Below are 23132 nucleotides of genomic sequence, written 5' to 3'. Positions count from 1 at the left end.
AAAATGACCAAAATCTCCTTTTGCACTTATTTACAGAGATGGGATGGGAGGAACATGTGATGCAGGTAGATGGTTCGAGAGCAAGAAGAGGTTTGCAGGGAGGACAAACTTTTTCTCTGCACCTCCTTTAAGCGCTATTCTTCTTTTTGTCTTCAAAGTGCTCTTCTTCTCGTTTCGTATCTCTTCTCTTGATTGTGGCTCTCGCTGTTGCTTTTGTTGGAGTATAAACGCAACACAAGGTCTGCGCAAATGTGTGAGTGTCGCCTTGCATGTGTTATTTATATTGCTGCTAACTATATTATATGTGATGCTGCTAACTGCTGTTCATTGTTGGGGTGTCAGCGGTTCAGAAACTGAACCAAATACCATGCACTGGTTGCTATGGAAACAGAAAACAGGATGTTTATGTATAGAAAGGTGGTGATTTTTTTGTTCTAATTTCCAAGTATTTTTGTTTGTATGTATAATAAGTACTGCTGCTGTGAAAAGAAAGTCCAAGAGTGTGTATCTCACACATGAGTTTGCATCCGCTGTGTGTGTCTGTGGGAATAGTCAGAGGGCGGAGACGAGTAGGAAAAGCGAGTAGAGCTTCCATACTTCCCCAGCCCTGTTTCAGGACTTTGTTGTCCAGGCCCTGGCCCCGGCCCTGGCCCCTGCCCGGTCCCCTGTCCTGTTGGATACATCTCGTAGGCTGGCCCTTCCTCTATGGGTGGGGCAAAGCCCATGCGGTAGCTGGGATACTGGGAGGGGTATCCGTAGTTGTCATAGGCCAGCTGTGTTGTGCTGTCCAGCAGGCCACAGTCTCCAGAGTAATCTCCTGGTGACTGAAGCGCTGGATTGGGAGGTGCCTGCTGGCTCTGTGCCGCCCTCGTAAAGGTGTTGAACTGGGCGTAGGTGGCATGGGACATCCTGGAAGGTGGACGGGGGTCGTAGCAGCCTGCCCTGGAGCCTGGCACTGCGCTGGGGGGTACTGAACCGCTGGGGGCAGTTGAAGGCCCGCTGGACGTGGCACCGGCTGGTCCGCTGTTTGGGTTCGGGGAGCGAAACTCTCCTTGGTAGTGGATGGCACGGGACTGGGGGCGAGCTTCGTCATGGGTGGTGGCTCGGACGTTGTAGTAGCCATTGGTTGGATCCTGTGGTCACATGGTAAATTATTATGCTTATAAAACTATTGTTTCTCTAGTAACTCTATAATGGTGCCAATCATCAAGAAAGACAGGAAATTGTAGTGTTTTAGCTTTATAATAAAATAGATGGGAAAGCCTCTAAAATAAACAGAAGTAAATAAATGAAAGGTTGATAACTAAAGGTAATTAATTAAAAAGGAAATTAAGTGAAAGCTGACTGAAAATGTAATACGGTTCATCAAAGTCTATTATGAAAATCAGGATCAGAACAGACATTAAAGATGAGACTCAGCCAACTTCATTTCAATTGGTTCACATTGCTCACATAGTTTGCACATTGTCACTTTGCTGGCATGCTTGGTGATGTGGGTGCAGTTGGTGCCATGTTATTGTTCATGCTATGCCCAAACATGTAATGGTGTGTGAGTGATGAAGCATACAGTGTGTGTGAGCCAGAGAAACAATGAAGTATTTTCCTTATCACCGGGATAAAGAATGTTTTATGACCGAAGCATGTTTTGGAGTACTTTGGTTCTTCCTCATGCTCTGATTTAGTAGATTTTACAGAAAGAACTTCAGTAATGTTGATAATGGAGTGAGGTGTTGTTATGAAAACCAGGCTGTTAACCGAAGTGCAATTTCCTGACCTGTGGAAAAGAAAACCTTGGATGTTCTGATCATAAACTTAATGACAAATGAGGTGCAAGGTGCAGCATGCATGATATAATGTTAAAGATGCTGCAGATACAGTACAGTATGTAAGTCCAATGTCAAAATGCCAAAACGTCTCTGTGAGCAACGATCAATCTCACCTTGAGTTCGTACTCCTCTCGGGTGTCGCTCTCGCTCCTGATGTCCTGCTTCAGGTCCATGTCGTCTTTGAACGGCTGAGTGGAGGGAGAGAGGGAAACAGAGGGCAGAAACTAAACCATCAAACAACAAAACACACACACGGAAAGAAGGGAGGGTGAAAAAGGAAAGGAGAAGAAAGAGAGGGAGGGGAGAAGGAAAACAGAGTTTCAGCTTTTTCATCCCAAGAGAGCGAAAGACGAGAAACGATTAAGTTGTTGGGAAAAAAAGGGGTTTTGGGGCCGAGCTTTAAAACCTCGTCAAAGGAGCCTCGTCGATTTGTTTCTCCAGGACTTCCACCGCTGAACTCTTTCAAAAGGAACACAACCATTAAAGCAGTGTGTGCTTGGGTGTCTGAATTTGTGTCTTTTCAAGTGCAAATTCTTTATCATGTTAGGGAATTAGCATTATGTGTGGTTGTGTGTGCATTTTTGTATGTTTGCGAGGTCGGTTTAGTTTATCGCGTATCTGTGTGTATGTGCATTTGCTCTTTCTATGTGTGTTTGTACAGTTTTTGTAAGGGTTTGGAGACGCAGTTTCATATGCACATGTCTGTTTTTCTGTGTTCACTTACTTTCAAGTTTGAATATGTGTGTAATATGTGCGTGTGTGTGTCAGCTTCTCCTGACATGTCGCCCTTTGTGTCAGTGTTTCTGTATATTTAAGGCCATTGACCCATACGCCTCCTCTCCACGGCCCTCCGGTGACTCAGATGGGTGTCTACTCACGGAATACATGGCCTTGACCATACGGGTTGCCGTGGAGACATTGGCCGCCTCCTCCTCCAGACTGTGGGTCTCTTTGTTGACTGTCTCTACCTTGATATCTGGTTTACCCAGGGTGACACCGCGGCGACCTAGAAGAAGAACACAACCTCCGGTCATATTCTGGGTCAACGTCAAGATAAATTAGTGATATTTATAAAATTGGGGTCTGAAAAAGCCACGAAACAATTTCATTCTATTTCATTTTGTTTACTCTTGACTTGCTTGGTCTTTCATCTGCCTTATTCTGTTTAGTTTCTGTAGATTATTTAGAAATCAGTGCAATTGGATATTTGGGATGCAGGCAGCTTCAAAAGGCAGTAAGAATTAATAATGTGAATTTCGAGTTCAGTATCCACCATAGTAAAATGAAACTGCACATTCCTTTGGCATACATTTCTTCTATTAAGCTATTGTTAGGGTTGTACAAGAAGATAAGAGCTACTTTATTGTCCCACAAGGGAAATTTGTCTTGGGCTCCAAGCCCCTGCATCACACTGGCTATCACATGCTATCAATGTCACAATGTACACATACAAAATAGATCATAAATATTTAAATGTGCTTAATGTATTTAAATGTGCTTAAGTTCACATGGTGGAGATGCAGATATTGCAGCAGATCTTTGTCAATGACAATATGTAGATTGGAATTAAATCAATATTTTTTTCACACATTTGTTTAAAATCCAGATGTGTATTTAAAACAATTCAAGGGTAATTTAAAAAACCTAACCCTAATCAAATTTTGTTACAAAGAAAATCTTAGGCCATCAGGATAGTTATTAGTTGCGAGTGATTCAATGGCAGGGTTGGGGTTGGGGTTGGGGTTAGGGTTAGGGTTAAGGTACTGTGAGGGCTTCAGAAATTATGTAATATTAACGTAAATGAACTGTGCACCACCTCAGTGTTCAAATACTTGGCAGAAGTCATATTAGGGCAGAACTGAACACTTTCAAGATAGCAATCCAATGCCGTAATACTAACATTACGGTTATAGCAATACAAGGCTAAACTCAGGGGGGTAGAGAGGAAAGGGCTTTATTTAAGTGGGTTAGGGTTAATAAGATCATAATCTGTGATAGAGTAAACATTTGGGGTTTTATGCTGATATGACAGGTATATCCTTTTTTTTCTTTTTTAAATAAATAAAAAATGCCTGTGACCTTAAACAGTTAAATTCAAATATCTGTAGAGCAAAGCAATAAATATTATTGTTTAACATGAGCAACTCTTCCACAACCAGAAACCTTAAAAGTAAAGCTGTGCATCTGTGCAGTCTTGATCTGCACCACAAACAACAAATGAGCAACAGCTTATCCGTAGCTACAACAGTGTTTGTTTGAGTTTCTCTTTCCAAATAAAATCTTTACTATAGTGTGTTATCAGCTCCGAACCAGAAAAAAAAATACTCCTATCTTCAGAAAACCCCTCTGGGGACTCTGCCAGTCGGTCACCTTCATTGTCTTTCCCAATTCTTTATTTTCTATGAAGTGCCTCAAAATTAAACATCTTGAAGACACCACATGTTCTTTAGCGCTCTGGTTTGCGGAAGAGTGGTTTGTGTTCATAAATGCTAATTGGATTGCCGTAGGCTGTAAAATTACATATAGGAATTCATAATTTAAATACTATTCACCTTTAAACGCTCTTGTTTTCTGCTCTGTTATTTCTGTACTTTATCTAATATATGAGCGGCACATAAATACGATTTATTAAAAAAATAATCATACAATTTCATGTCAATATAGAATGAAAAGGGAAACGTACAGTGGGCGTTTTAAGGCAGTTTGCCATATTATATGAATATTCATTAATCTCATTTGAATAAAATGCTATACGGCTGGCATATGTTGCTTTCTTCAAACGTGGAATGGCAGAATGACAGAGGGGGAGAGTGGATGAAAGACTGACAGGCACATGCAGCATGTGTGTGTGTGTGTGTGTGTGTATGTATGTGTGTGTGTTTATGTGTGTACACGCCACTACAAACATACACATTAGAGAACCACTGTGTGCACTCACTGCCTTTGCGTTGGCGGTAGAGGAAGAAAGCGAGCGCCAGTAGAAACATAAGAAGCAGAATGGAGGAGCCCACCGTACCACCGGCGATAATTCCCACTGGAACAATATCTGAAACAAACACAAACAGAGATGGGTCGGGGTTGAGGGACAGCTGGTAACTCATTGTTACAGAAACCTACACGGATGTTACGTCTCTTTCAGCATAAATCCTGTTGTGTCCTATAGCTTAATATTGAATCTCTGAGGGGCTGGTTATGTCGATAAGGCATGCAAGTCAGACAAGGGATAAAAATACTGTTAGTGTAAACGTAAAGAAAAAAACAAGCTCTCCCTCTCTCTCTTGAAGATGTTTTGGTAGATTTTCTGAAGCCTGCAAAATCTGACAGCTGAAAGAATAAGAGCCAGAGAAGACTGACAGAGCATGAAGAAATCATTTTCCCAATGTAATGTGACATACCAAGCTCTCAAAATAAAATGCGTAACCATCCAGAATGGACTTACAGTATTGTATCTATCTTCTGCCCTCCAGCTGAGGCCAGTGCTTAATAATATTTCTCAAAGGCACTTCAGTTTGTAAGAGAGAGAAAAAGCAACTCATTCGGTCACATTAAAGGTACACTGTGGAGATTTCATTCAAGAAAAAACATAATTTTGTTTTCATTCAGTGATTTTTATTTAAACACATTAAGTGTATCATTGAAGCCTAACAAACATTTTGGATGCCTTTTCTTTCTCATATAACATTTGCAAAGCTTAGTTTTACAATAGTTTGAAAACTGCATTGTTTACACATAGTTTCATGTAACAGTTTCCGGGCCTTTTGTTGGCCTATTGCTATATTTCTTTTCACATATCCACCACCAACCGTAGAATTAGGTGAAATTATTGGTGGCAATGTATATCACTTCATCCACAAGGTGAGGTTTTTATATGTGCATCCTTTTCTGTGTGTGCTAGAACAGCTTTAATTAAGGTCTAACAAACATGTGAAGATGAGTTTCTATCATGTCAAATATTTGAAAAGACTTTCCCTGCCTTTTTCTGCTGCTATTGGCACAATGTTGCCTTCTAAAGCACATTACTGCCACTAAATGTCAATATGCATTACGTTCCTTTCATATCTCAGTTGTGTTTGTCTAATTGTGTGTCCTCAATTTTTTTTGCATCTAGTCAACTGTAGTGCTGCAACAGAAAAATATGGCGTGTGGCCCCAAGAGCAAGCAATTAGGTGCAATTGAACATGGGATACAAAAAGATTACAGAGACTGATATTACAAAACATAGCTCAAAAGCACAACTAATGATCAACATTTCTATAGGATATACAAAACCCTTAACCCCTGTGTGCATTATGAATGTATTTCAGGACAGACTGCCAAAACTCATGTACCCTTATCCGCTTGTATTTAAACTACATGACTCAGGTGTCTTTTCAAATCCACCTTTGAGTGCAGACTCCCCTATAAACACTTACTGTATGATCAATGGCAATAATGCAGTTTGAACCATTTGTGATCGACCATAACCCATAAATGATAAATAAATAAATAAAATAAATCAGCTAATTAAACTAAAAACAACTGATGATGACAGACACTATAACATAAATTGCACTAATGAACTAGCTATATAACTAAAACTATGACATAATGCCTTCAGTGCACTGCAATATTCATTCAACCTGTCTCTTCCAGGGTGATGATCATGGTGCCGGGTCCGAAGGAGTTCCAAGCGGTGCAGTTGTACGGTGAGTGGAAGTCGGACTCCATGACATTATTGATGGTGAGAGTGGAGAGGACGGCTCCACCCTGGGATGGAGGTTTACTCTGTTCCACGGTGTACCTCTCCATTAAGGTGCCTTTCTCCTTCTCCCACACATTCTCCTTCCATGCCCAAACCTGAAAATGACATTTCAGAAGGTTTATTAGTCTTCTAATGTATGGTTCAGTGGACAGCAGGTATTGGAGGTTAGACGATAATGTATTGAGGCTCATTGTGATGAGTGACATTTTGGTTTACTGATAAAGAGGATCATAGAGAGGGATTATCAGTACACCCTGCAATAACACTAATAAAATGTTGAGTTGTTAAGTCATTACACTTTTGCTTTGTAGCACTTGCACTCAAGTTAAATCTATTTGATCTGCTACTTAATAGCTACTTAAAATAACTAAGCAGGTGTAGTTCAATTTATGATTAAGATCAAAGGCTTGGTACATCTGTCCACTAAAATATCTGCAAATCTATAACTCTGTTCCTCAAAACAACAAGAAGTCCTTCAAACCAATAGGAGCTCTGTATTAGCTTGATGAGGACATAATCTCTAATACGTTTAATTTGTTTGATTTTTATCTAAACTCCACTCTTTACTGCAGCAATCACACAATTTCCCCTCAGGGATCAATAATGCTAATTTCACTTTAGCTTATCTTAAGTAGCATTAACTGCAATAGACTCACATAGACACACAAACACACATACACACAGTCACAAATAAACATTCAGTAAGCAGACGGGCCGGTGTTTAGAAAGGTTAAGAGAGAGTAAAGCGAGTCGGGGCAGGAAATATATTTTAAGCATAACAAATGATATTCTCACAACTTGCTAACTAGCTTGTTCTCCTTGTGCAGTTCATGGCTGAATACAATTTGTGCAGAAACATTTTGAGGCATGGAAAAAAAGAAATTACTTCACAAATAAACCAGAATATGGACACACACACACACACACACACACACACACACACACACACACACACACACACACACACACACACACACACACACATAGTTTTAGCAAATGCACTTGAGCGATAAAAACTCAAGCAGGTTTTTCCACTTAAAATCTGCTGATGTAGAAATTTGAGGTTATTAAATATAGAGCATGGCAATATCAAATATACATAGATCCATATGTTGGGCTAATGCACCTTTTAACCTGATTTTTTTTGGGGGGGGACATAAAAAGGAGAACATGATCAAGAGTGGGTAGAGTGGCAGAAATCTTGAATCTGTCTGAGTCTCACAGTCTGCACAATCCCTCTCTTTCTTTATCACTTAATTTTTAATTTCTTCTAATCATTTTGTTGCACCCCCTCTGTCTGTCTTTCAGGGTCTCTTTTACTCACACACTGAACACACATACACACACAGCATCATACTTCATATTTTATAAGTCCTTGTGTCTCTGCATTAAGCCGAGACTATAATGTCATATCACATTATACGCTCTGAGCTCTCTGCCAGTGCAGCAGGGGGCTGAAGCTTCCTAAAAGCTCAGATTTCTGTCATGTCGGCACAGCACAATTGGATAATTGACGCTGAAATGTACAGAATTTTACTCTCTCTCCACCGTTTTCTCTCTCATTTCAATCTATTTCACCCCCACACTCTCTTCCTCGCTCATTCTAGCCTTCAAACTCAAATGTTATTACTGAATTTAGTTCAATTTTTTGGCTTCTGCCCATGATTATGAAAATTCTAGTAGGTTTTGCGGTTTATATCGCATACACTACCACTTGTTTTATTTCTTACATAACATGCAGACACTTTATATTAAATTGTGGTTTGATCAAGTATTGAACTCTGCTGCTTTTTGGGAAGGCAGGAATAAAAGAGAGCAGCACACAATTCTGCAGTCATGGCACATTCGGGAGGATATTCCATTACAGTTTTCTGGTAAAGCAATCTGTGAGAAAGCTTCCTCTTTTTAAGAAAAGATGGTTACTGCTTTAAAAGGGATCCCTGAATTGGAGTCGGATAGGTCCAACTCATACTAAAATTGTGAGGGTATGAATAGGTAAATAAATGTACTGTTAAAGTAACTATGTGTAGAATATTTATGTATTTATGTGGCCTTTTCTTTGTTTATATGTGAGACAATCATGACAAGTGGTCTTAGGTGTAGCTTTAAAAATCACAATCATTCATCTACATCCTTCACATGCTGGGGAAGTTGATGACAGAAAATCACAACACGATATGTCCCCAAATCTATCCAAAGGCTACAATGACAGAGTACCAGATAAAATAAATGCCATGTCAATAACTAAAATGCATGATAGCTGAATGGATGGTAGTAATGTTGTGATGAATATATCACAATATCACATACAGAGCTGGGACAGATAGCCCTCTGGTCACAAATGAGATGATTAGATAACGGTAACTGGATCTGTGATTTCCACAATTAGGTCATATTTTTAGTTTTCAGTTCTTTCATTTGACTATTGTATGTAGCAGCAACTCTAAGCGTTCACATCATTGAAAAGTTGTGAAAATTAAAAAAAACAAAACATGTCGCAACACTGGAAACAGTGAGCAATGTTTTTCTATTGTCATGATGTCTTGTAATCTGCTACAATCCAGCATTTTACTGGAACATGCGTACAGTACTGTGTGTCTCCTAATTCAATTCAGCCTAACAGCAGCTGTTTTTGATGAGTCACGCCTTCCACTACAGAGCAGGAACAGATCGTTCTCACATACTCATGACACTGTTGGAGAACAATGCCAATTGCTTTGCTAGTATTATTGTCTGGAAACACAAAGTTAAAATCATTTTGTGTTCAGAGGAGTTGTGATCAGGTTTCTGTTTGAGGCAGATGCAATCTGAAAAGGTCGAGGCACCTCTGCAGCAGATTACAACTTCCAAAGATATGGACTTACAATCTTATCAGGTGGGGGCGTGCTGGCAATGTAGCACTTGATCTCTCCTCTCTCTCCTCTGACAGCGTACTGGACCGAATCACTGGAGATGATGGGGGGGCCTGGCCGAGTCAGACGAGACAAGAGAGAGAGAGATAAAGAAGACAAAGTGAGAAAAGAGGATTACAACAACAAATCAAAAGGTTTGAGGGGCAGTGTAGCTTTTAATCTACAGACTTTACGATGATTGCCATAAAAATGAGACCACTTGTAAGAAGTAAGAATGTTACACTATAACCTGGTACATGCCTGGTTCAGTTTTTCAAATGAGGTGTTATTGCTCATTAATGTCTATTTCCCAGTAAAACAACTAAGCCAATCAGAGCTTAGTAGGCAGAATTAAGAATAATGTTCATGTGCATAAACCAGGATATATATATCAAATAAAAATAAGATAACCATGAATGACAGTGACAGTGTTCCTCAGGTTGTTATAAGTCCATTTACAGAAATAACAACTCAAAATGTGTTGCTTCAGTCAACATGCTGGTACAGTTCGTGTGGATTCATTTTACACCTCAAATGGGGCTACCAATGAAAGTTATAGGGATCTTCTAATTCTACTGATACTGATGTGGAGTTGCCATTATATTTATAGAACTGGTAAGAAACATATTATGAAGCATTAGTGTTTAATGGAAAACAAATTGGTCAGATTCAGTGGATTTAGGGTGCAGTTAACCTGAGTGAACTTTGACATAATGTTGAGCATCCTGCAAAAGGGACAGTGAAGGTGCAAGTAGCCACCATAAACTAAGTCACAGCTAAAATGCATCCCCTAAAAAAATTGAGTCCGGAGATGAGGATGCTGCAAGAACTGTGATTCGTCAGCTTGGGCTGATTGTGTGTTTTCTCCTACATGTTTCCAATGCCAGTGGAGATCATTAATAGTTAAAAAAACATTAAGGAAGTTGAAAAAATGGTTAGACACATCCTGCCAGACTGCTTGCTGCAATTCTCGCTCTCTACTAGTGAATGAAAGAATGTAAACACAGCAACTGCACAATCCTCAATTTAGCAGTGAGACAATGTGAAATATAAGTTATCTAATAGCACTCCAGTTACATGTATAGTATAGCTCACTGTCCCTCCATATAACAAAGGGAATAAAAAATAATACAATTACACATTTACTGTGGGTGTTTTTTCACTGAATGACATCTGATACTGAACCATGAATTAAAAACTATGCCACTGTTAACCCCTGGCATCAAATTATGTATAAAACCACTTGGAGAGCTAAAATTGGACGAAGCTATAAGCTGTGCGGATCCACTCAATGTTATGTAACCCGGGTCTTTCGTAGAATAAACAGCTCCACGGCATAGTTTGCAGTCAGCCGAGACAGAAGACAGGACTGGATAGTACAAATACATTCCCTTGAATTATCTGTTGTAATTTACTGTCCAGGTAGCAAACGAGAGTGCAAGTAGTCATTACATCTCCACACTTCCAGCACATTTTGCGAAGATGCGCCAATGAATTTTGCTGTCACACTTTCTAGTCTGACTGGGCACTTAGTCAGCTGGCTAAGATTAGAGGAGAATTTGTGAACTCGCCTCTTGTCACTGTGTTCTTTTCAAGTCGGTTTTGATCTATTAGGTAATTACTGGACTCTCTGAAAGAGAGTTTTAACATTGAAATATTGTCTTTGGGCTGGTTTAAAGGTGCAGTGTGTAGAACTTAGTAGCATCTAACGGAATAGGCTTGGTTGAAATGGAATATCGTATTGTAAATATGTTTTCATTAGTGTATAATCCCATGAAACTAAGAAGTGTTGTGTTTTTGTTACCTTAGAATAAACCCTTTATATCTACATAGGGTGCGGATGCCCTTCCACAGAGCCCGCCATGATGCACTGCCATGTTTCTTTGGTTTCCTAGAATGGGCCAACCACAGTGGACTAGAGAGGGCCTTTAGTTTCGCAGCCATTGTAGGTTCTCCTACTTCATTGGAAGTGGAAGGAGGGTTATTTAGTTGATTGCAATCTGAAACCTCATTGCTAGACGCCACTAAGTCATACACACTGGTCCCTTAAGTTGAGCTTCAACTGGATTGAATGGGACTAGGTCGACATAAATATGAGGCCCATGTAGCTCATTAAATGATGTACAGAGTGATTAAAAAAACATAATGTAGATCCCCCTCATTTTATTCTCTTTTTTCCATGTTTAAAACAGAAGCAGAATATTACTGTGCGTAGGAGGGTCTGTCCTAGGCATTTTATGATTTAATTAATTTTTGCCAATATCAGCACTGTTATAAATAGTAGATTAGGTAGAAAATAACTGACCATTGACAGTGAGTGTAACCTCGGTCTCTCCCACACCAATCCGGGGTACGATGGCCTTGCAGACATACTGGCCTGCATCAGCTTGGCTCACTGACTTCAAGTACAGCTGGTTGTTGTTGCTGAGCACCTGCAAACGTATACACAAGTACAGTAGATAAGTATGCATAGAAAAAAAAAAACAGGATAGGTTCATGAGGTTGAGAGCAGAGATAGACAGACGGGGAAAAGAGGGAGGGAGGGAGGAAGATCTATATTTAATTCATAAAACATGTTGATTTACTCAGCAGGCTCCATTAGTTTTTTACTGGAGCTTTTCTTAACTTGTTAGGCATGAATTAAAGATTTAAGATATGGAGACGGAGCCTTACTACTAACCGCTTGCTTTACAACTAAGCAAACATTTATGAAGTCTGGGTCTTAGACGTTAATATGGGTTTTTCTAGAGGATTTACTCGTAGGTCTATACAAGAATGGGGTCTGGATCACTTTCTTTCTGTATAGATGATCAAATCTGATATGCCTCCAAAAAAATAGAACAATAATTAGACAATACATTTAAATCTCAAAGGTCTCATAGTAAGTTTTGACGGTTTGTTCTCACCATACTGGAGCCCTTTTTGGTCCAGGTGAGGGTGAGAGGAGGGTTTCCAGACCACTTGCAGTTCAGTGTGACGTCAGAGTCCACATCCACCGTAACTGGTCTGGGCTCCACCACCAGGATGGGACCAACTGATAGAGAGAGAGTTAAAATACCAGAAAACAGACTTAATGATCACCAAGCCTTCATCTTAGAAAACAGAGGTTTTAAACTTTTTCCACAAATTTACTCCCAAGTTCCAGTCTTCTTCTTCAAATACGTATTAAATAAGTGTTCATGCAAATTCTCTTTAGTAATTTTTATATCACACAAACTGTCTTTATTCTTTATTTATTTTACTATAACAAACATTTTTCTTCTTTCCTTTCATGGCTTTTATTTCTATATATAATAAAGCATAACTGAGCTGACATTAATAGATAATACATGTATACTGAAGATGACTCAGGAATGTTTTCCTCTACTCACAGTGGACGTCCACCAGGATGCTGACGTTGGTGTTCCCCACGGCGTTGAAAACCTGACAGGACACGGGCTCGGTGAAGAAGGAATGATCTGCCGTGGTGACAAACACACTCTCCCTGGCGCCCTCCAGCAGCACGCCACCTTTAGCCCACCTGATAGAGAAACACTTCACCATTTAACAAGTTATCACACATCAAAAATCATTGTTATGTTAATTTGTCACCTGGAGATCTTGAAAACATAATGGGTTTTTGATAATGATCCAAATGTTAGATTTCCACAATTTATCAATGTGTGTTTTTTGTACATTATAAGTTAATGCTATTAAACTAACATTAATAAAACTTGTCTGTCAGAGCTTGAGGGAATGATTGTAAGTTAGAAAAATGAATGCCCCTTCATCTATCATCTTTACTGTATCTTGCCAGACATCTAACTCAAAATCATATAACCATATTGCACATCTGCGATTAGATGACATTTTAATGTACACTCAATAGGCTTAGTGACTAAGTACTTGGCAGAGGTCCCATATTGGGACCCTCTAGTGGAGTCTCAACCTCAGATTATAAAGTATGCTGTTCAAGCACAGCATATAGCCATTTCAGTGCTTCAGGACTGTCACTTAGGATAAAAGTCTATGCTTAATTGTGCAAATGTTCAATACTTTCATCAATTCTGTTCTGTAAGCAGAAATCACAATTGCCTACAGAGGGTGGTTACAAGCAGATTAGAATAGACAAAAGAAAACCTATTGGCATTTAACAGATTTGCAATCTGGCTCTTGATGTTGCACTGCAGAGCCAGCATCAAGTCCATCACACCTTGAACTGCAACCATACAGGTAAAGTAAATATTATAACATATTGCTTATTTGAAGTTAGTATATTATATATATGTCTAGATTTAAAAAAATAAATAAACTTGGGTGAAATTCTGAAAGATTTCCTCCAAACCTGTAGCCCATGATGGGTGGGTTAGCAGTGGCCTGGCAGGTAAAGGTGACTCTCTCGCCCTCCAGCACAGAACGAGGCTCGATGGACAGGGTCACTGTGGGAGGATCTGCACAGGAAAACAAACATAATCAGTGTTTAACTCAAGATAAACTGAATGACGGCTTGAATGCCTGGAGTGTTTCAGCTGTGGCAATCAGCATTAAGATTGATTCCCACACAAATAAGTCACACAACGTATGAAAGCCACAATAACATCTTGTGTTCCAAAGCCGCACTTCTGTACAGCCCCTGCCCTTAAACACCACTGGTTCGACATCTACTGTTACTGCAGTTTTTCTCCCAGTAATTAGTAACTACAGTGGGTATGAAAAACATATCAATCATCTTGATTGAAAATTCAAACTACAGTTTCTTTGTGAGCAGTATATTTATATAGTTTATTTCCTGAGGGACACAACTAAAAACCATTTCAAACAAGGGTTTCCAGTTTTCCAGATGTTGAAGAAAAATCAACTTTAGGTGAAAATTATAGGCCTCAAAATTTGTGCCAAATCAGTGACAACAGCTAAATCAAATGTGGAACCAGTCCAGGGTTTAGAACGATGAAAAATAGAGGCTGCCCAAGTTGACAAATGCAGGGGCAGATGATTAAAATTATAGAGTGATTTCGCTGCATGTCAACAGTAAAACAGCTCCCCTACGAACAGTCCCACCTACAAACATTTACACCCTAACCAACAGAGGGTGAAAAAAAGCAACATACGATGGACGTTGAGGGTTACAGTGGCTCGTTTGCCCATCGGCACTGCCGGGTTGCTGGCCACACAGGTGAAGTTGCTGCTGCTGTCAGTGTCAACCGGCGTGATTGGCAGGTAGCTCCTGGTCGTCACCCTCTTCCTGTCCGGCAGCACCTCCTATGAGAGAGGGAAGAGGAGAGGGGGTTTGTAGGAAGAGTGGTGGGTTGAATTAAGGGAGAGGAGCCAACGGAAAAAGATCAAAGAAGAAGAGGAGGAGCACCGTGGAAGAAGAAAAGGATGAAAAAAGGAGATAGCAAAGAGTATCATGGGAGAAAAAAGAGAGAGGAAGGAAAAGAGAAGGGAGAGAAATATAGGAGGGTTATTAAGTGAGCCAAGATAATTAAATTAATAAAATAAATTAGAAAATTGAAGGTATGAAAAAGCACAAGCAACAACATGTGGAGAGGTGGTGCAAGTAGAAGACTGAAAGGAGGATTTCAACATGAGACATCTTATGGAAACCCACATTCTTGTTCTCTATCCTCATAATTCAAAAGTTTAATGTTAATGCAAAGGAAGGTAGCATCATACAAAATGTTTGTTCAATTAACTTCATTTGATTTCATGATAGCGTTGGGCTTTGCATTAAATAAGAGCCCAGAACGCAAGCTGGAAAGAAACATAGAAGTGTTGAAAGTGTAGTTAATTCATTAAGTCCCAAACCAAAGTATTACTTTATTGAATGGAAAATAATTGATAGATTACTCAAAAGTGGAAATAATCCTTAAACCATACACCTGAGGTAGAAAATATCTTCTGCAGAATAAGAACAACATTTCCATTCTTGTTTGATTGAAGAGGTGGGATGATTTTTGCGATGCAACTACAAAATCTGTCAAAAAAGTGTGTACAGCCTTCACAATGGTGTAAATGCATGGTCAGTAACTCAGTAACATAAGAGCAGCATGTAATATGTATGAGCATGTGTGGGGGGCATAAAACTGGCTGAAAAAGATGTAAAAACATCTGTGTTTGAGTGTGTGAGTCAGTGTTTGCTGCTGCTTCTGTGTGCATATGAAAGCATGAGTGTGCATATGTGAGTGTGTGTCTATGTGTCTGTGTCTCTCTGTGTGTGTGTGTGTGTGTGTGTGTGTGTGTGTGTGTGTATGCTTGCGGGCATAATTTCATGTGTGTAGGAGAATATATGGGAGCGTTAGGAGAGTGTGAATGTGGGTGAAAAAGTGCAAAATGTATGACCGTGTATGTGCAAATGTCACCTAGTACAGTTGCTGCATTTATAGTGTATGTACGTGTGTGTGTGTGTGTGTGTGTGTCTTCAGTTCTTCAGTGTGAGAGGTTGAAAATGTGAACATGAAGCTTATTCAGGCAGTGAGATAATGTACATCACACATAGATGCAAGGCTATAGAATAGCAATGATTGAACAGTGGATCAATCAGATCAGATAAAGACCTGAATGAGATAAAAACATCATCTATTTGAATACATTTGTGGTTGTGCAGGTGATCATCTTTTCATGTTTACAGAGTTTGCTGAAATACCAAAAGTTCATACAATGTCAAAAAACATGCAAGTATCATTAGTTTATATCTGACTCTGAAACGTATTGTCTTATATTCTGCTTTAAAATCAATGAAATGAAAATAATTACTGAGATCTCATAAGTAAAGTTAACTTGTACAGCACCTTTCACAGTTACCAGTCAGAAAGAGCCTCACAGGTACAAATCAATAAATAAATCAAAGATAAACAACAAATAAAACACACAGGAATTTAAAAAAATAGGCATAAAAACTGTGTCTGAAACAACACACTGTGCTCAAATGAGAGGAGTGTATGTGGGACAGATAAATGAAGAGCGTGACACTCACATTTTGGTCTTGTGACATTCAGTCATCTGATGAAAGATGTAAGACTAAACTGTCATGACTTAGATTTTATATAATAAATCTTCCATTTTTGGCTTTCAGAGAGTGCAGCACATTTCATTTATCATGTGACTGTGTGTGTTTATTAAATGACACATGGATGAAATGCTAGGCTGGGAAATTCAATTTTGACATGTTCTGATTTGACGTAGCTCATTTTAGCATAACATTCCAGTTTTAACGCCTGCACACTTACTCCAAAGCCACAATTTTTACTCAAATAGACCACAGTTAGACACAAGTCAGATCTTTGTCAGGACATGATGGGTTTTGGGGGGTTTTGGGACATTACAGTTTTCTGATGTAGCCTACGACTGAGCTGTAGCTGGTTGGCCTTTTTTTTTAACCCAGCAGAAATGGCTTTGTCAGAAATGTTAAAACATTTCACAAAACTGGCAAATTGTAGTTTAGAAGTGATGGAGTAGTGATGGAGTGATGCAGTGATCATTTCAATGATTGTACCCTGTTGGTTTTTCCACTTTTGAAAGCAAATACTGCATGAAATGGTTCACAAATGGCTAAAATCTCCTCAGTCTCCTCAGTGCACATTAAGCCATCTTGTTAGCTGGTGAGGATCTGCACTTTGTAATCATGAAAAAAAAACCATAATTTCCAGCTCAAATACTTGGTAACTATGGTTCCATTTGTGATAATTTTGTCAATCAAGAAATTAGGTTGTGCATTGCCGTTGTGTGTCTCTTTGTTATGCTAACTGCACTGCACACTGTATTTCTCTAATGCAGGACTCCTGAGGTGTGCATACAGTAATTCCCCCTCACAGCGCCCGTGGCAAAAAGCATATAAACAAACAAACAAACACATCGGGCTCCTACCGAGGAACACATTGTACTCCTATTGTACTAGAATTTCTGCTACAAACCCTTAAGCCTCCATTAGGCACATGAGATACAGATCTCATTTAGTGAACTAATATGGCTTTATGTGTGTTTTATGTTGCGTGACTCTTGGATTGTGCACGTGTTTGCTATTAGCTGCATGTGTGCATGTGTGTGTGACTCACCGTAGACTGGTAGGCCCCCTCCACAGCGACTCCGTCCTTGGTCCACTGGATGTGCGCTGCAGGCTTAGCCCCGCGGGTCATACAGGTCAGGTTGTATGGAGTACCAGCCATGAGCAGGAGCTCTGGGGTTCCCTCGACCACTGGGTCCTCAGGGGGGACTGGAGGACGGACACACAAAAACATTCATTTATGGTTCTGCCTTTATTATGACGTTGAGAACTAATGTGAACCCATGAGAAAATCTGCTACTTAGTCTAAAAAAAACCTTTGGATTCCCTCAAAACCACACTACCATTAGACTAATAACAGGGCTGTTTTTTATGCTCCTTAAAAATTTACACTTTGGTGATAAAAGCATAGTTAATACTGTAGTAAAATTATCCTGATTTGTGGGGAGTCTAGATAAAGCCTTTACTATGGTGTTGTAATATCCAAATCTGCTATCCAGCATGTTCCTCATTAAATGATTGGTGTTTGACCTTTTTTGTGTCTAATTTTAAAGATCTGGGAAATAAATGGTATGTTACTATATACATTACTCTAGTTCCTGTACATGCAAAAGAGCTTAAATAATTAAATATATATGATTTGGCCTTTTAAACACCCCATACATCTTTATTTAAGTGTTTCTGTCCATTTGATTGTACATAAGCAAAAAGCACAGGAGATGAATAGTCTGGTTTTTGAGTGGAGGGTGTTTCTCCTTTACTTCTCCACATGCAGTTCCCCCCAAAACTGTGAGACACAAACTTGGCATACAAATCTCTCTGCCTGTAACGTTGCGGGGGTCGTTGCATTCTTGTACCTTCTGATCCTCTAGTGTGTGTTTGTTGCAACATTTAGGGCAAAAGTACAGCTCCAAAATGAACAAACACCATGACTACAGCACAGTACAGTACAGTCATTTGTCTAACAGAAACAGATGGGGAAAGACAAAGATTACTGCAAGAATAACGCTTCGAATAAAGTCAGTAGAGTAGAGCCAGTTCAATTAGCTATGAAAATTAACATCTGCACGTCTTAATTGATCATGAGATGATTTCATTATCATCTCCAGCCACTGCGGAAGATTGTTTGCTCAAACTGAACTGGTAAAAAAAGAAAATCTGAAATATATATCGGAAATATGACCCCTCTGTGTCTGCAGCTGTAGTCCACTTACCGAGTACATTGAGTTTGGCCCTCCTGGAGCGGAGGGCGGCCTCCGTGGCCTGACACTCATACAGAGAGTCATCGGACAGCTCGGCATTGGAGATCTCCAAGTTGAACTGGCCGATGTCCAGAGCCCGCTGTATGCGATACCTGGGCCAGGCTGCGGGAGACACACAACAGGTTTGCAGTTAAACAGACGCCAAATCAAATAGTATAAAAACGTGTGTGATTCATGTATTTGTTAGACTTTCTGGATCAGCTCTACTGTAAGTCATGCATCATACCAGGGTTTATTTGCAGGTCAGAAAAATAAGTGTACCACGTGGAAAACATGACCTACTGTTTTACAAATATTGCTGGCACATTACAGACTACTATTACAGCAATGAGTCATCATAATAGCACTGCCTTCACAAAAGATCTGTGTCTGAGAATAATATCATCTTTATTTTAGAAACACTGAGTGATGAGCTTCAGGTACAGTACTGTAAAAAAATAAATAATTTAGAGGTTTTGGAATAGAAGTTTTAATTTCTGTGTACTGGAAATCGAACTAGAGAAAACTACAAATTCAGTTTGTGCAGGGTGACTTTATAAAGCTGGAATAGTTTCACAAATTGCAATATTTTTTCATATGAATAATGTATAGCTATACATTTGGGGTTAGGGTTAGGGTTAAGGTTAGACACAGCATCATTGACAATACTTCAGCTCTAGACTGGAAAAAATACAGATAATATTAATTGGAAAGGAATTTTGTGAATTTTAAGTGTTGCTTCACCAAAATGAATAATCCACAGAACATACTGTGAACAGTTTTAATGGTGTATCTGGGACACTTTTGCTGTACAGAGGTGATACTGTTGAATGCTCAATGATGAGAACAGCTAAAACAACATTTTAAATCTGAAACACCTCCACAAATAAAACCAAAACTATCTGCATGGGTGGATTCCACAAGAGGTAAATGAGGGTATATATTTACTGTACTTAGTCATTTTGGTGAACCAACCCTTTCAATTACCAGCTATCAAAATGTGTGTCATACAGTTTATGTAACAAGAAGCAAAAGCTGTTTCAAACAATAATGACTCATCTCATTATCTTCTTTTCTTTAATGTTAACTACTGTGTGTCTGTCCCATCCTTTCCTATGTACCAGAGGACCGACATATCTGACTTATTTGCAAGACAAAGCAAATGTTAAATCTCTTATGAAATTGAAAAACTGAAGCTGAATTGCATTGCATCAATCAGAGACAGTAGAGTAGTAAACAGGATCTCTATTTATATGAAAATGAATAGAGATGTTTTTTAAATTTCTATCTTAATATACTTAATATCTTTTTAGGTAGTTTTAAAAACCTGTTTGCAGATGCATATCTAGAGATCATGAAAGTATTTCTTTTACACAAACAACACAGGGGGAAGGTAATCCATAGAGGAGTGCACACATAAACACACACAGCAGTACAGTAACACAGTCAGATAAACAGCTGAAGGGCTTTTGCATGAACACTCATCAAACATCGCCACACATACAATGATGCCACATCAATTTCTGTATGATACACAAACTGCACAACTACAGGCAGTGCCGTTCCTATTACAACACCCCCCCATTCTCTCTGTTTGAACCCTCGCCTCCCAGACAAAGACATAATTGAGCGTGACGTCCCACTAGGGGGCACTCATTGATCCTCCGTGCCCAATCCTAACATGACATCATGGATTCAGATGGCAAAGGCAGGCAGGCAGGCAGGGAGGGAGGCAGGCAGGCAGGCAGGCAGGCAGTCCGGGTGCGGAGAGGAGGAGGAGGAGGGTGGGGGTGGATGGGATGGGGTGGGGGACAAAAGTATTAGTGGAGATTACATCATCCACTCCAGCACCTCGCAGCATAGCAACCACAGAGGTGAAAGCTCCCCAGGGAGAAGGAGAAGGAGAAGAAGAAGGAGGAGGAGGTTGAGGACGAACAATAAACTGCCACCACTAATGCCTGCAGGTGGTGAGAGCATTGTCTTTCACTAATTAGCATTGATGCACATAAACATGATACATACATGTGACTGTACATAGATCATGATCACATTAACGGGTTTTCTTTATATTTATATTATTTATATTATATTGAGAAGCTCTTTTAGTCGATGGATGAACACAGACCTCCTGTGTGTGTGAAAACTGCAGGTGTGATTTTACTGTACAATCTGCACGCCTACACTGTCATTAACAGCAGCATGAAAATCACAAAGGGAATTTAACAACACCTCTTATATCTCATACATACAACACCTCATTAGATGGGTTTACATTAACATTATTCCTATATTCATTAAAAAAACAGTGTATAGGATGTTGTGGCATCTGCCAGTGAGGTTGCAGATTGCAACAAACTGAATTCTCCTCCCCTCCCCTCCCCCTCCCTTTCCAACTGCATAGGAGAACCTATAGTGGCCAAGAAACTCACAAAAAAATGCAAAAGGTCCTCTCTAGAGCTAGTGTTTGGTTTGTCCGTTCTGGGCTTCTGTAGAAACATGGCGGTGCAACATGGTAGGCTCCATGGAAGGAGACCTGCACCTTATGTAGATATAAAGGGCTCATTCTAAGGTAACGAAAACACAATGATTCTTATTTTCGTGGGATTTTACACTAATGAAAACAGACTTATGGATATTATATTCCATTTCTGCCAAGTCTGTTCTAGTAGATGCCACTAAATTCTACACATTGCACCTTTAAATAGAAATAGAATAATTTTGGCAAATATGCACAACCTATAGAGTTTTCAACATACATCTGAAATACAATATAAACAAGAGAAGAAGAAGAACGAGGGACTACATGTCATGGATGAAGGGAGGAATGGCAGCACAAGCAATTTAAAGATAAAAAATGGATGGATGGTGATGATGAATGGAAGAAAAGCTGAGAAAAAGAGACAAAGAGGACAACGTGTTGATCAAACGCTGGCGTGTTTGTCACTAGAAGTACGCTGGCAAAGAGGCTACAAGGACAAAGAGAGCATTACCGACAGAGAGGAGGAGGGAGGAGAGAGGCATGAGCGAAGAAGAGTAGAAAGCAGAGGAAGACAAATGAAAAGCAATGGAGGGGATCTAGGAAATAAAAGTAAGCGGTGATAGAACTGGTTTTGAAAGACAGAGGAGCAGGAAATAAAGGGTGTGTGTGCGTGCGTGCGTATGTGTGTGCATGCGTACGTGGGTGCCTGTGTGTGTGTGTATTAAAAAAAGACAGAAACATGCTGACCTTTACTGAACCTGGAAATTAAATTGAGTTGAACACAAGATTCACATCACATGTCAGATTATCACTTGTGTGACTGTGTGTATGTGTCTCTGTTTTGTGTGTGTGTGTGTGTGTGTGTGTGTGTGTGTGTGTGTGTGTGTCGAGTTAACTGAATGTGTGTGTGTGTGGGTGTGTAGGCTATGTGAAGTGTTTGTGTGCTATACAGTATCTGTCGTTCTCTGGGAATGAATTTACACTATGATGATAAGTGTGATGTGAGGTTTAGAGCTTAAAGGGCACAAAGTATGTGAGTGCTAATGTACTTGTTTTTTTTCAGTTATTTCGTTGAGTATGGTAATATATTGCTCGGTAAAGTAAATATCTGTGACATTTTTTTATGTAAATAAATGTAGATTTTTTTTTACCCTTTATCACTGAATGAAAATAAGGTTTCAGGCAGGTAATGCAGTGTTTGTCTAGTACGTATTTCTTCAGAAAACATGAAGAAGAAACAGGCTTTGTAGCTGCAGCGGTATGTTTGAAATGAACACAACAAAAATATGGATTTGGCATAATATGTTAGTCTGAGTCCTTGTTCTTGTATCATCAGCACTCAAAACACTACCACCATGAAGACTGAAAAACAAACATCAAAGATGCTGTTGGATGAAGACTTTAAACCCAATTTAAAAAAAAGACAGATCTTACACATTAGTATTCAAAATATCTGTGTTGTTAAACTTGTCTGATTACATATTTATTTTAGAACTGATAAAAGCAGTATTTAAGTTTAAGTACTTCACATTTAAATGAAGCTTCTCAATGCTATAGCAGAGGCAGACCCATGGTTCAACACGGTTCAACACTTACAAGTCTGAGAGATTGTTTCATTCTTGAAATATATTACCAAAATGTGTCATGACCGAAGAATAAAAGTCAATATCTGCCCTCAGGAAGCCATGCTGGTCAAAAGCTTGTTTGAATATTTTTACAACATGGAGCCTCTTATTTAATTTTTCACCTCTGAATTTCTTCCGATCATCCCATTTCTTTTGTTGCTTCGACCCTTTGACTCTCCTTACTTTTGGTTGCGTGTGATGCTTACCCGTCTCTAAAATGAAGCGTATTCTACTGTTGCACTCACAGTAAGTCATTCTGGATGTGCGTGTCGGCTTAAAATGTAAATGCGAATGTGCGTCTGCTTTTGTCAGCAGTGTGAGGGATTTTCTCTAATTCAGCATGATATACAG

The 23132-nt window shown here is 39.4% G+C and overlaps 1 protein-coding gene across 1 annotated transcript in view; it reads right to left on the bottom strand.

Moving 5' to 3' along the window:
• Nucleotides 1-479: 479 nt before the first annotated feature.
• kirrel1b (kirre like nephrin family adhesion molecule 1b) overlaps nucleotides 480-23132 on the bottom strand; it is a 69308-nt gene continuing 46655 nt past the window's right edge. Inside the window, exons 3-15 of the mRNA XM_053329815.1 lie at nucleotides 18651-18800; nucleotides 17489-17646; nucleotides 14546-14696; nucleotides 13783-13888; nucleotides 12830-12978; nucleotides 12365-12492; nucleotides 11764-11890; nucleotides 9432-9532; nucleotides 6446-6662; nucleotides 4765-4872; nucleotides 2705-2832; nucleotides 1940-2014; nucleotides 480-1133 (exon numbers count right to left, since the gene is read on the bottom strand). Coding sequence (XP_053185790.1) covers nucleotides 510-1133; nucleotides 1940-2014; nucleotides 2705-2832; nucleotides 4765-4872; nucleotides 6446-6662; nucleotides 9432-9532; nucleotides 11764-11890; nucleotides 12365-12492; nucleotides 12830-12978; nucleotides 13783-13888; nucleotides 14546-14696; nucleotides 17489-17646; nucleotides 18651-18800 — 2222 coding nt within the window. The 3' untranslated portion in view covers nucleotides 480-509. The remainder of the gene's footprint in view (nucleotides 1134-1939; nucleotides 2015-2704; nucleotides 2833-4764; nucleotides 4873-6445; nucleotides 6663-9431; nucleotides 9533-11763; nucleotides 11891-12364; nucleotides 12493-12829; nucleotides 12979-13782; nucleotides 13889-14545; nucleotides 14697-17488; nucleotides 17647-18650; nucleotides 18801-23132) is intronic.

The sequence above is a fragment of the Scomber japonicus genome, chromosome 12 (assembly GCF_027409825.1).
Source record: "Scomber japonicus isolate fScoJap1 chromosome 12, fScoJap1.pri, whole genome shotgun sequence".
NCBI lineage: Eukaryota > Metazoa > Chordata > Actinopteri > Scombriformes > Scombridae > Scomber > Scomber japonicus.
Note: the sequence above shows the minus strand (reverse complement) of the source record. Positions and strands in the feature narration are given on the sequence as shown.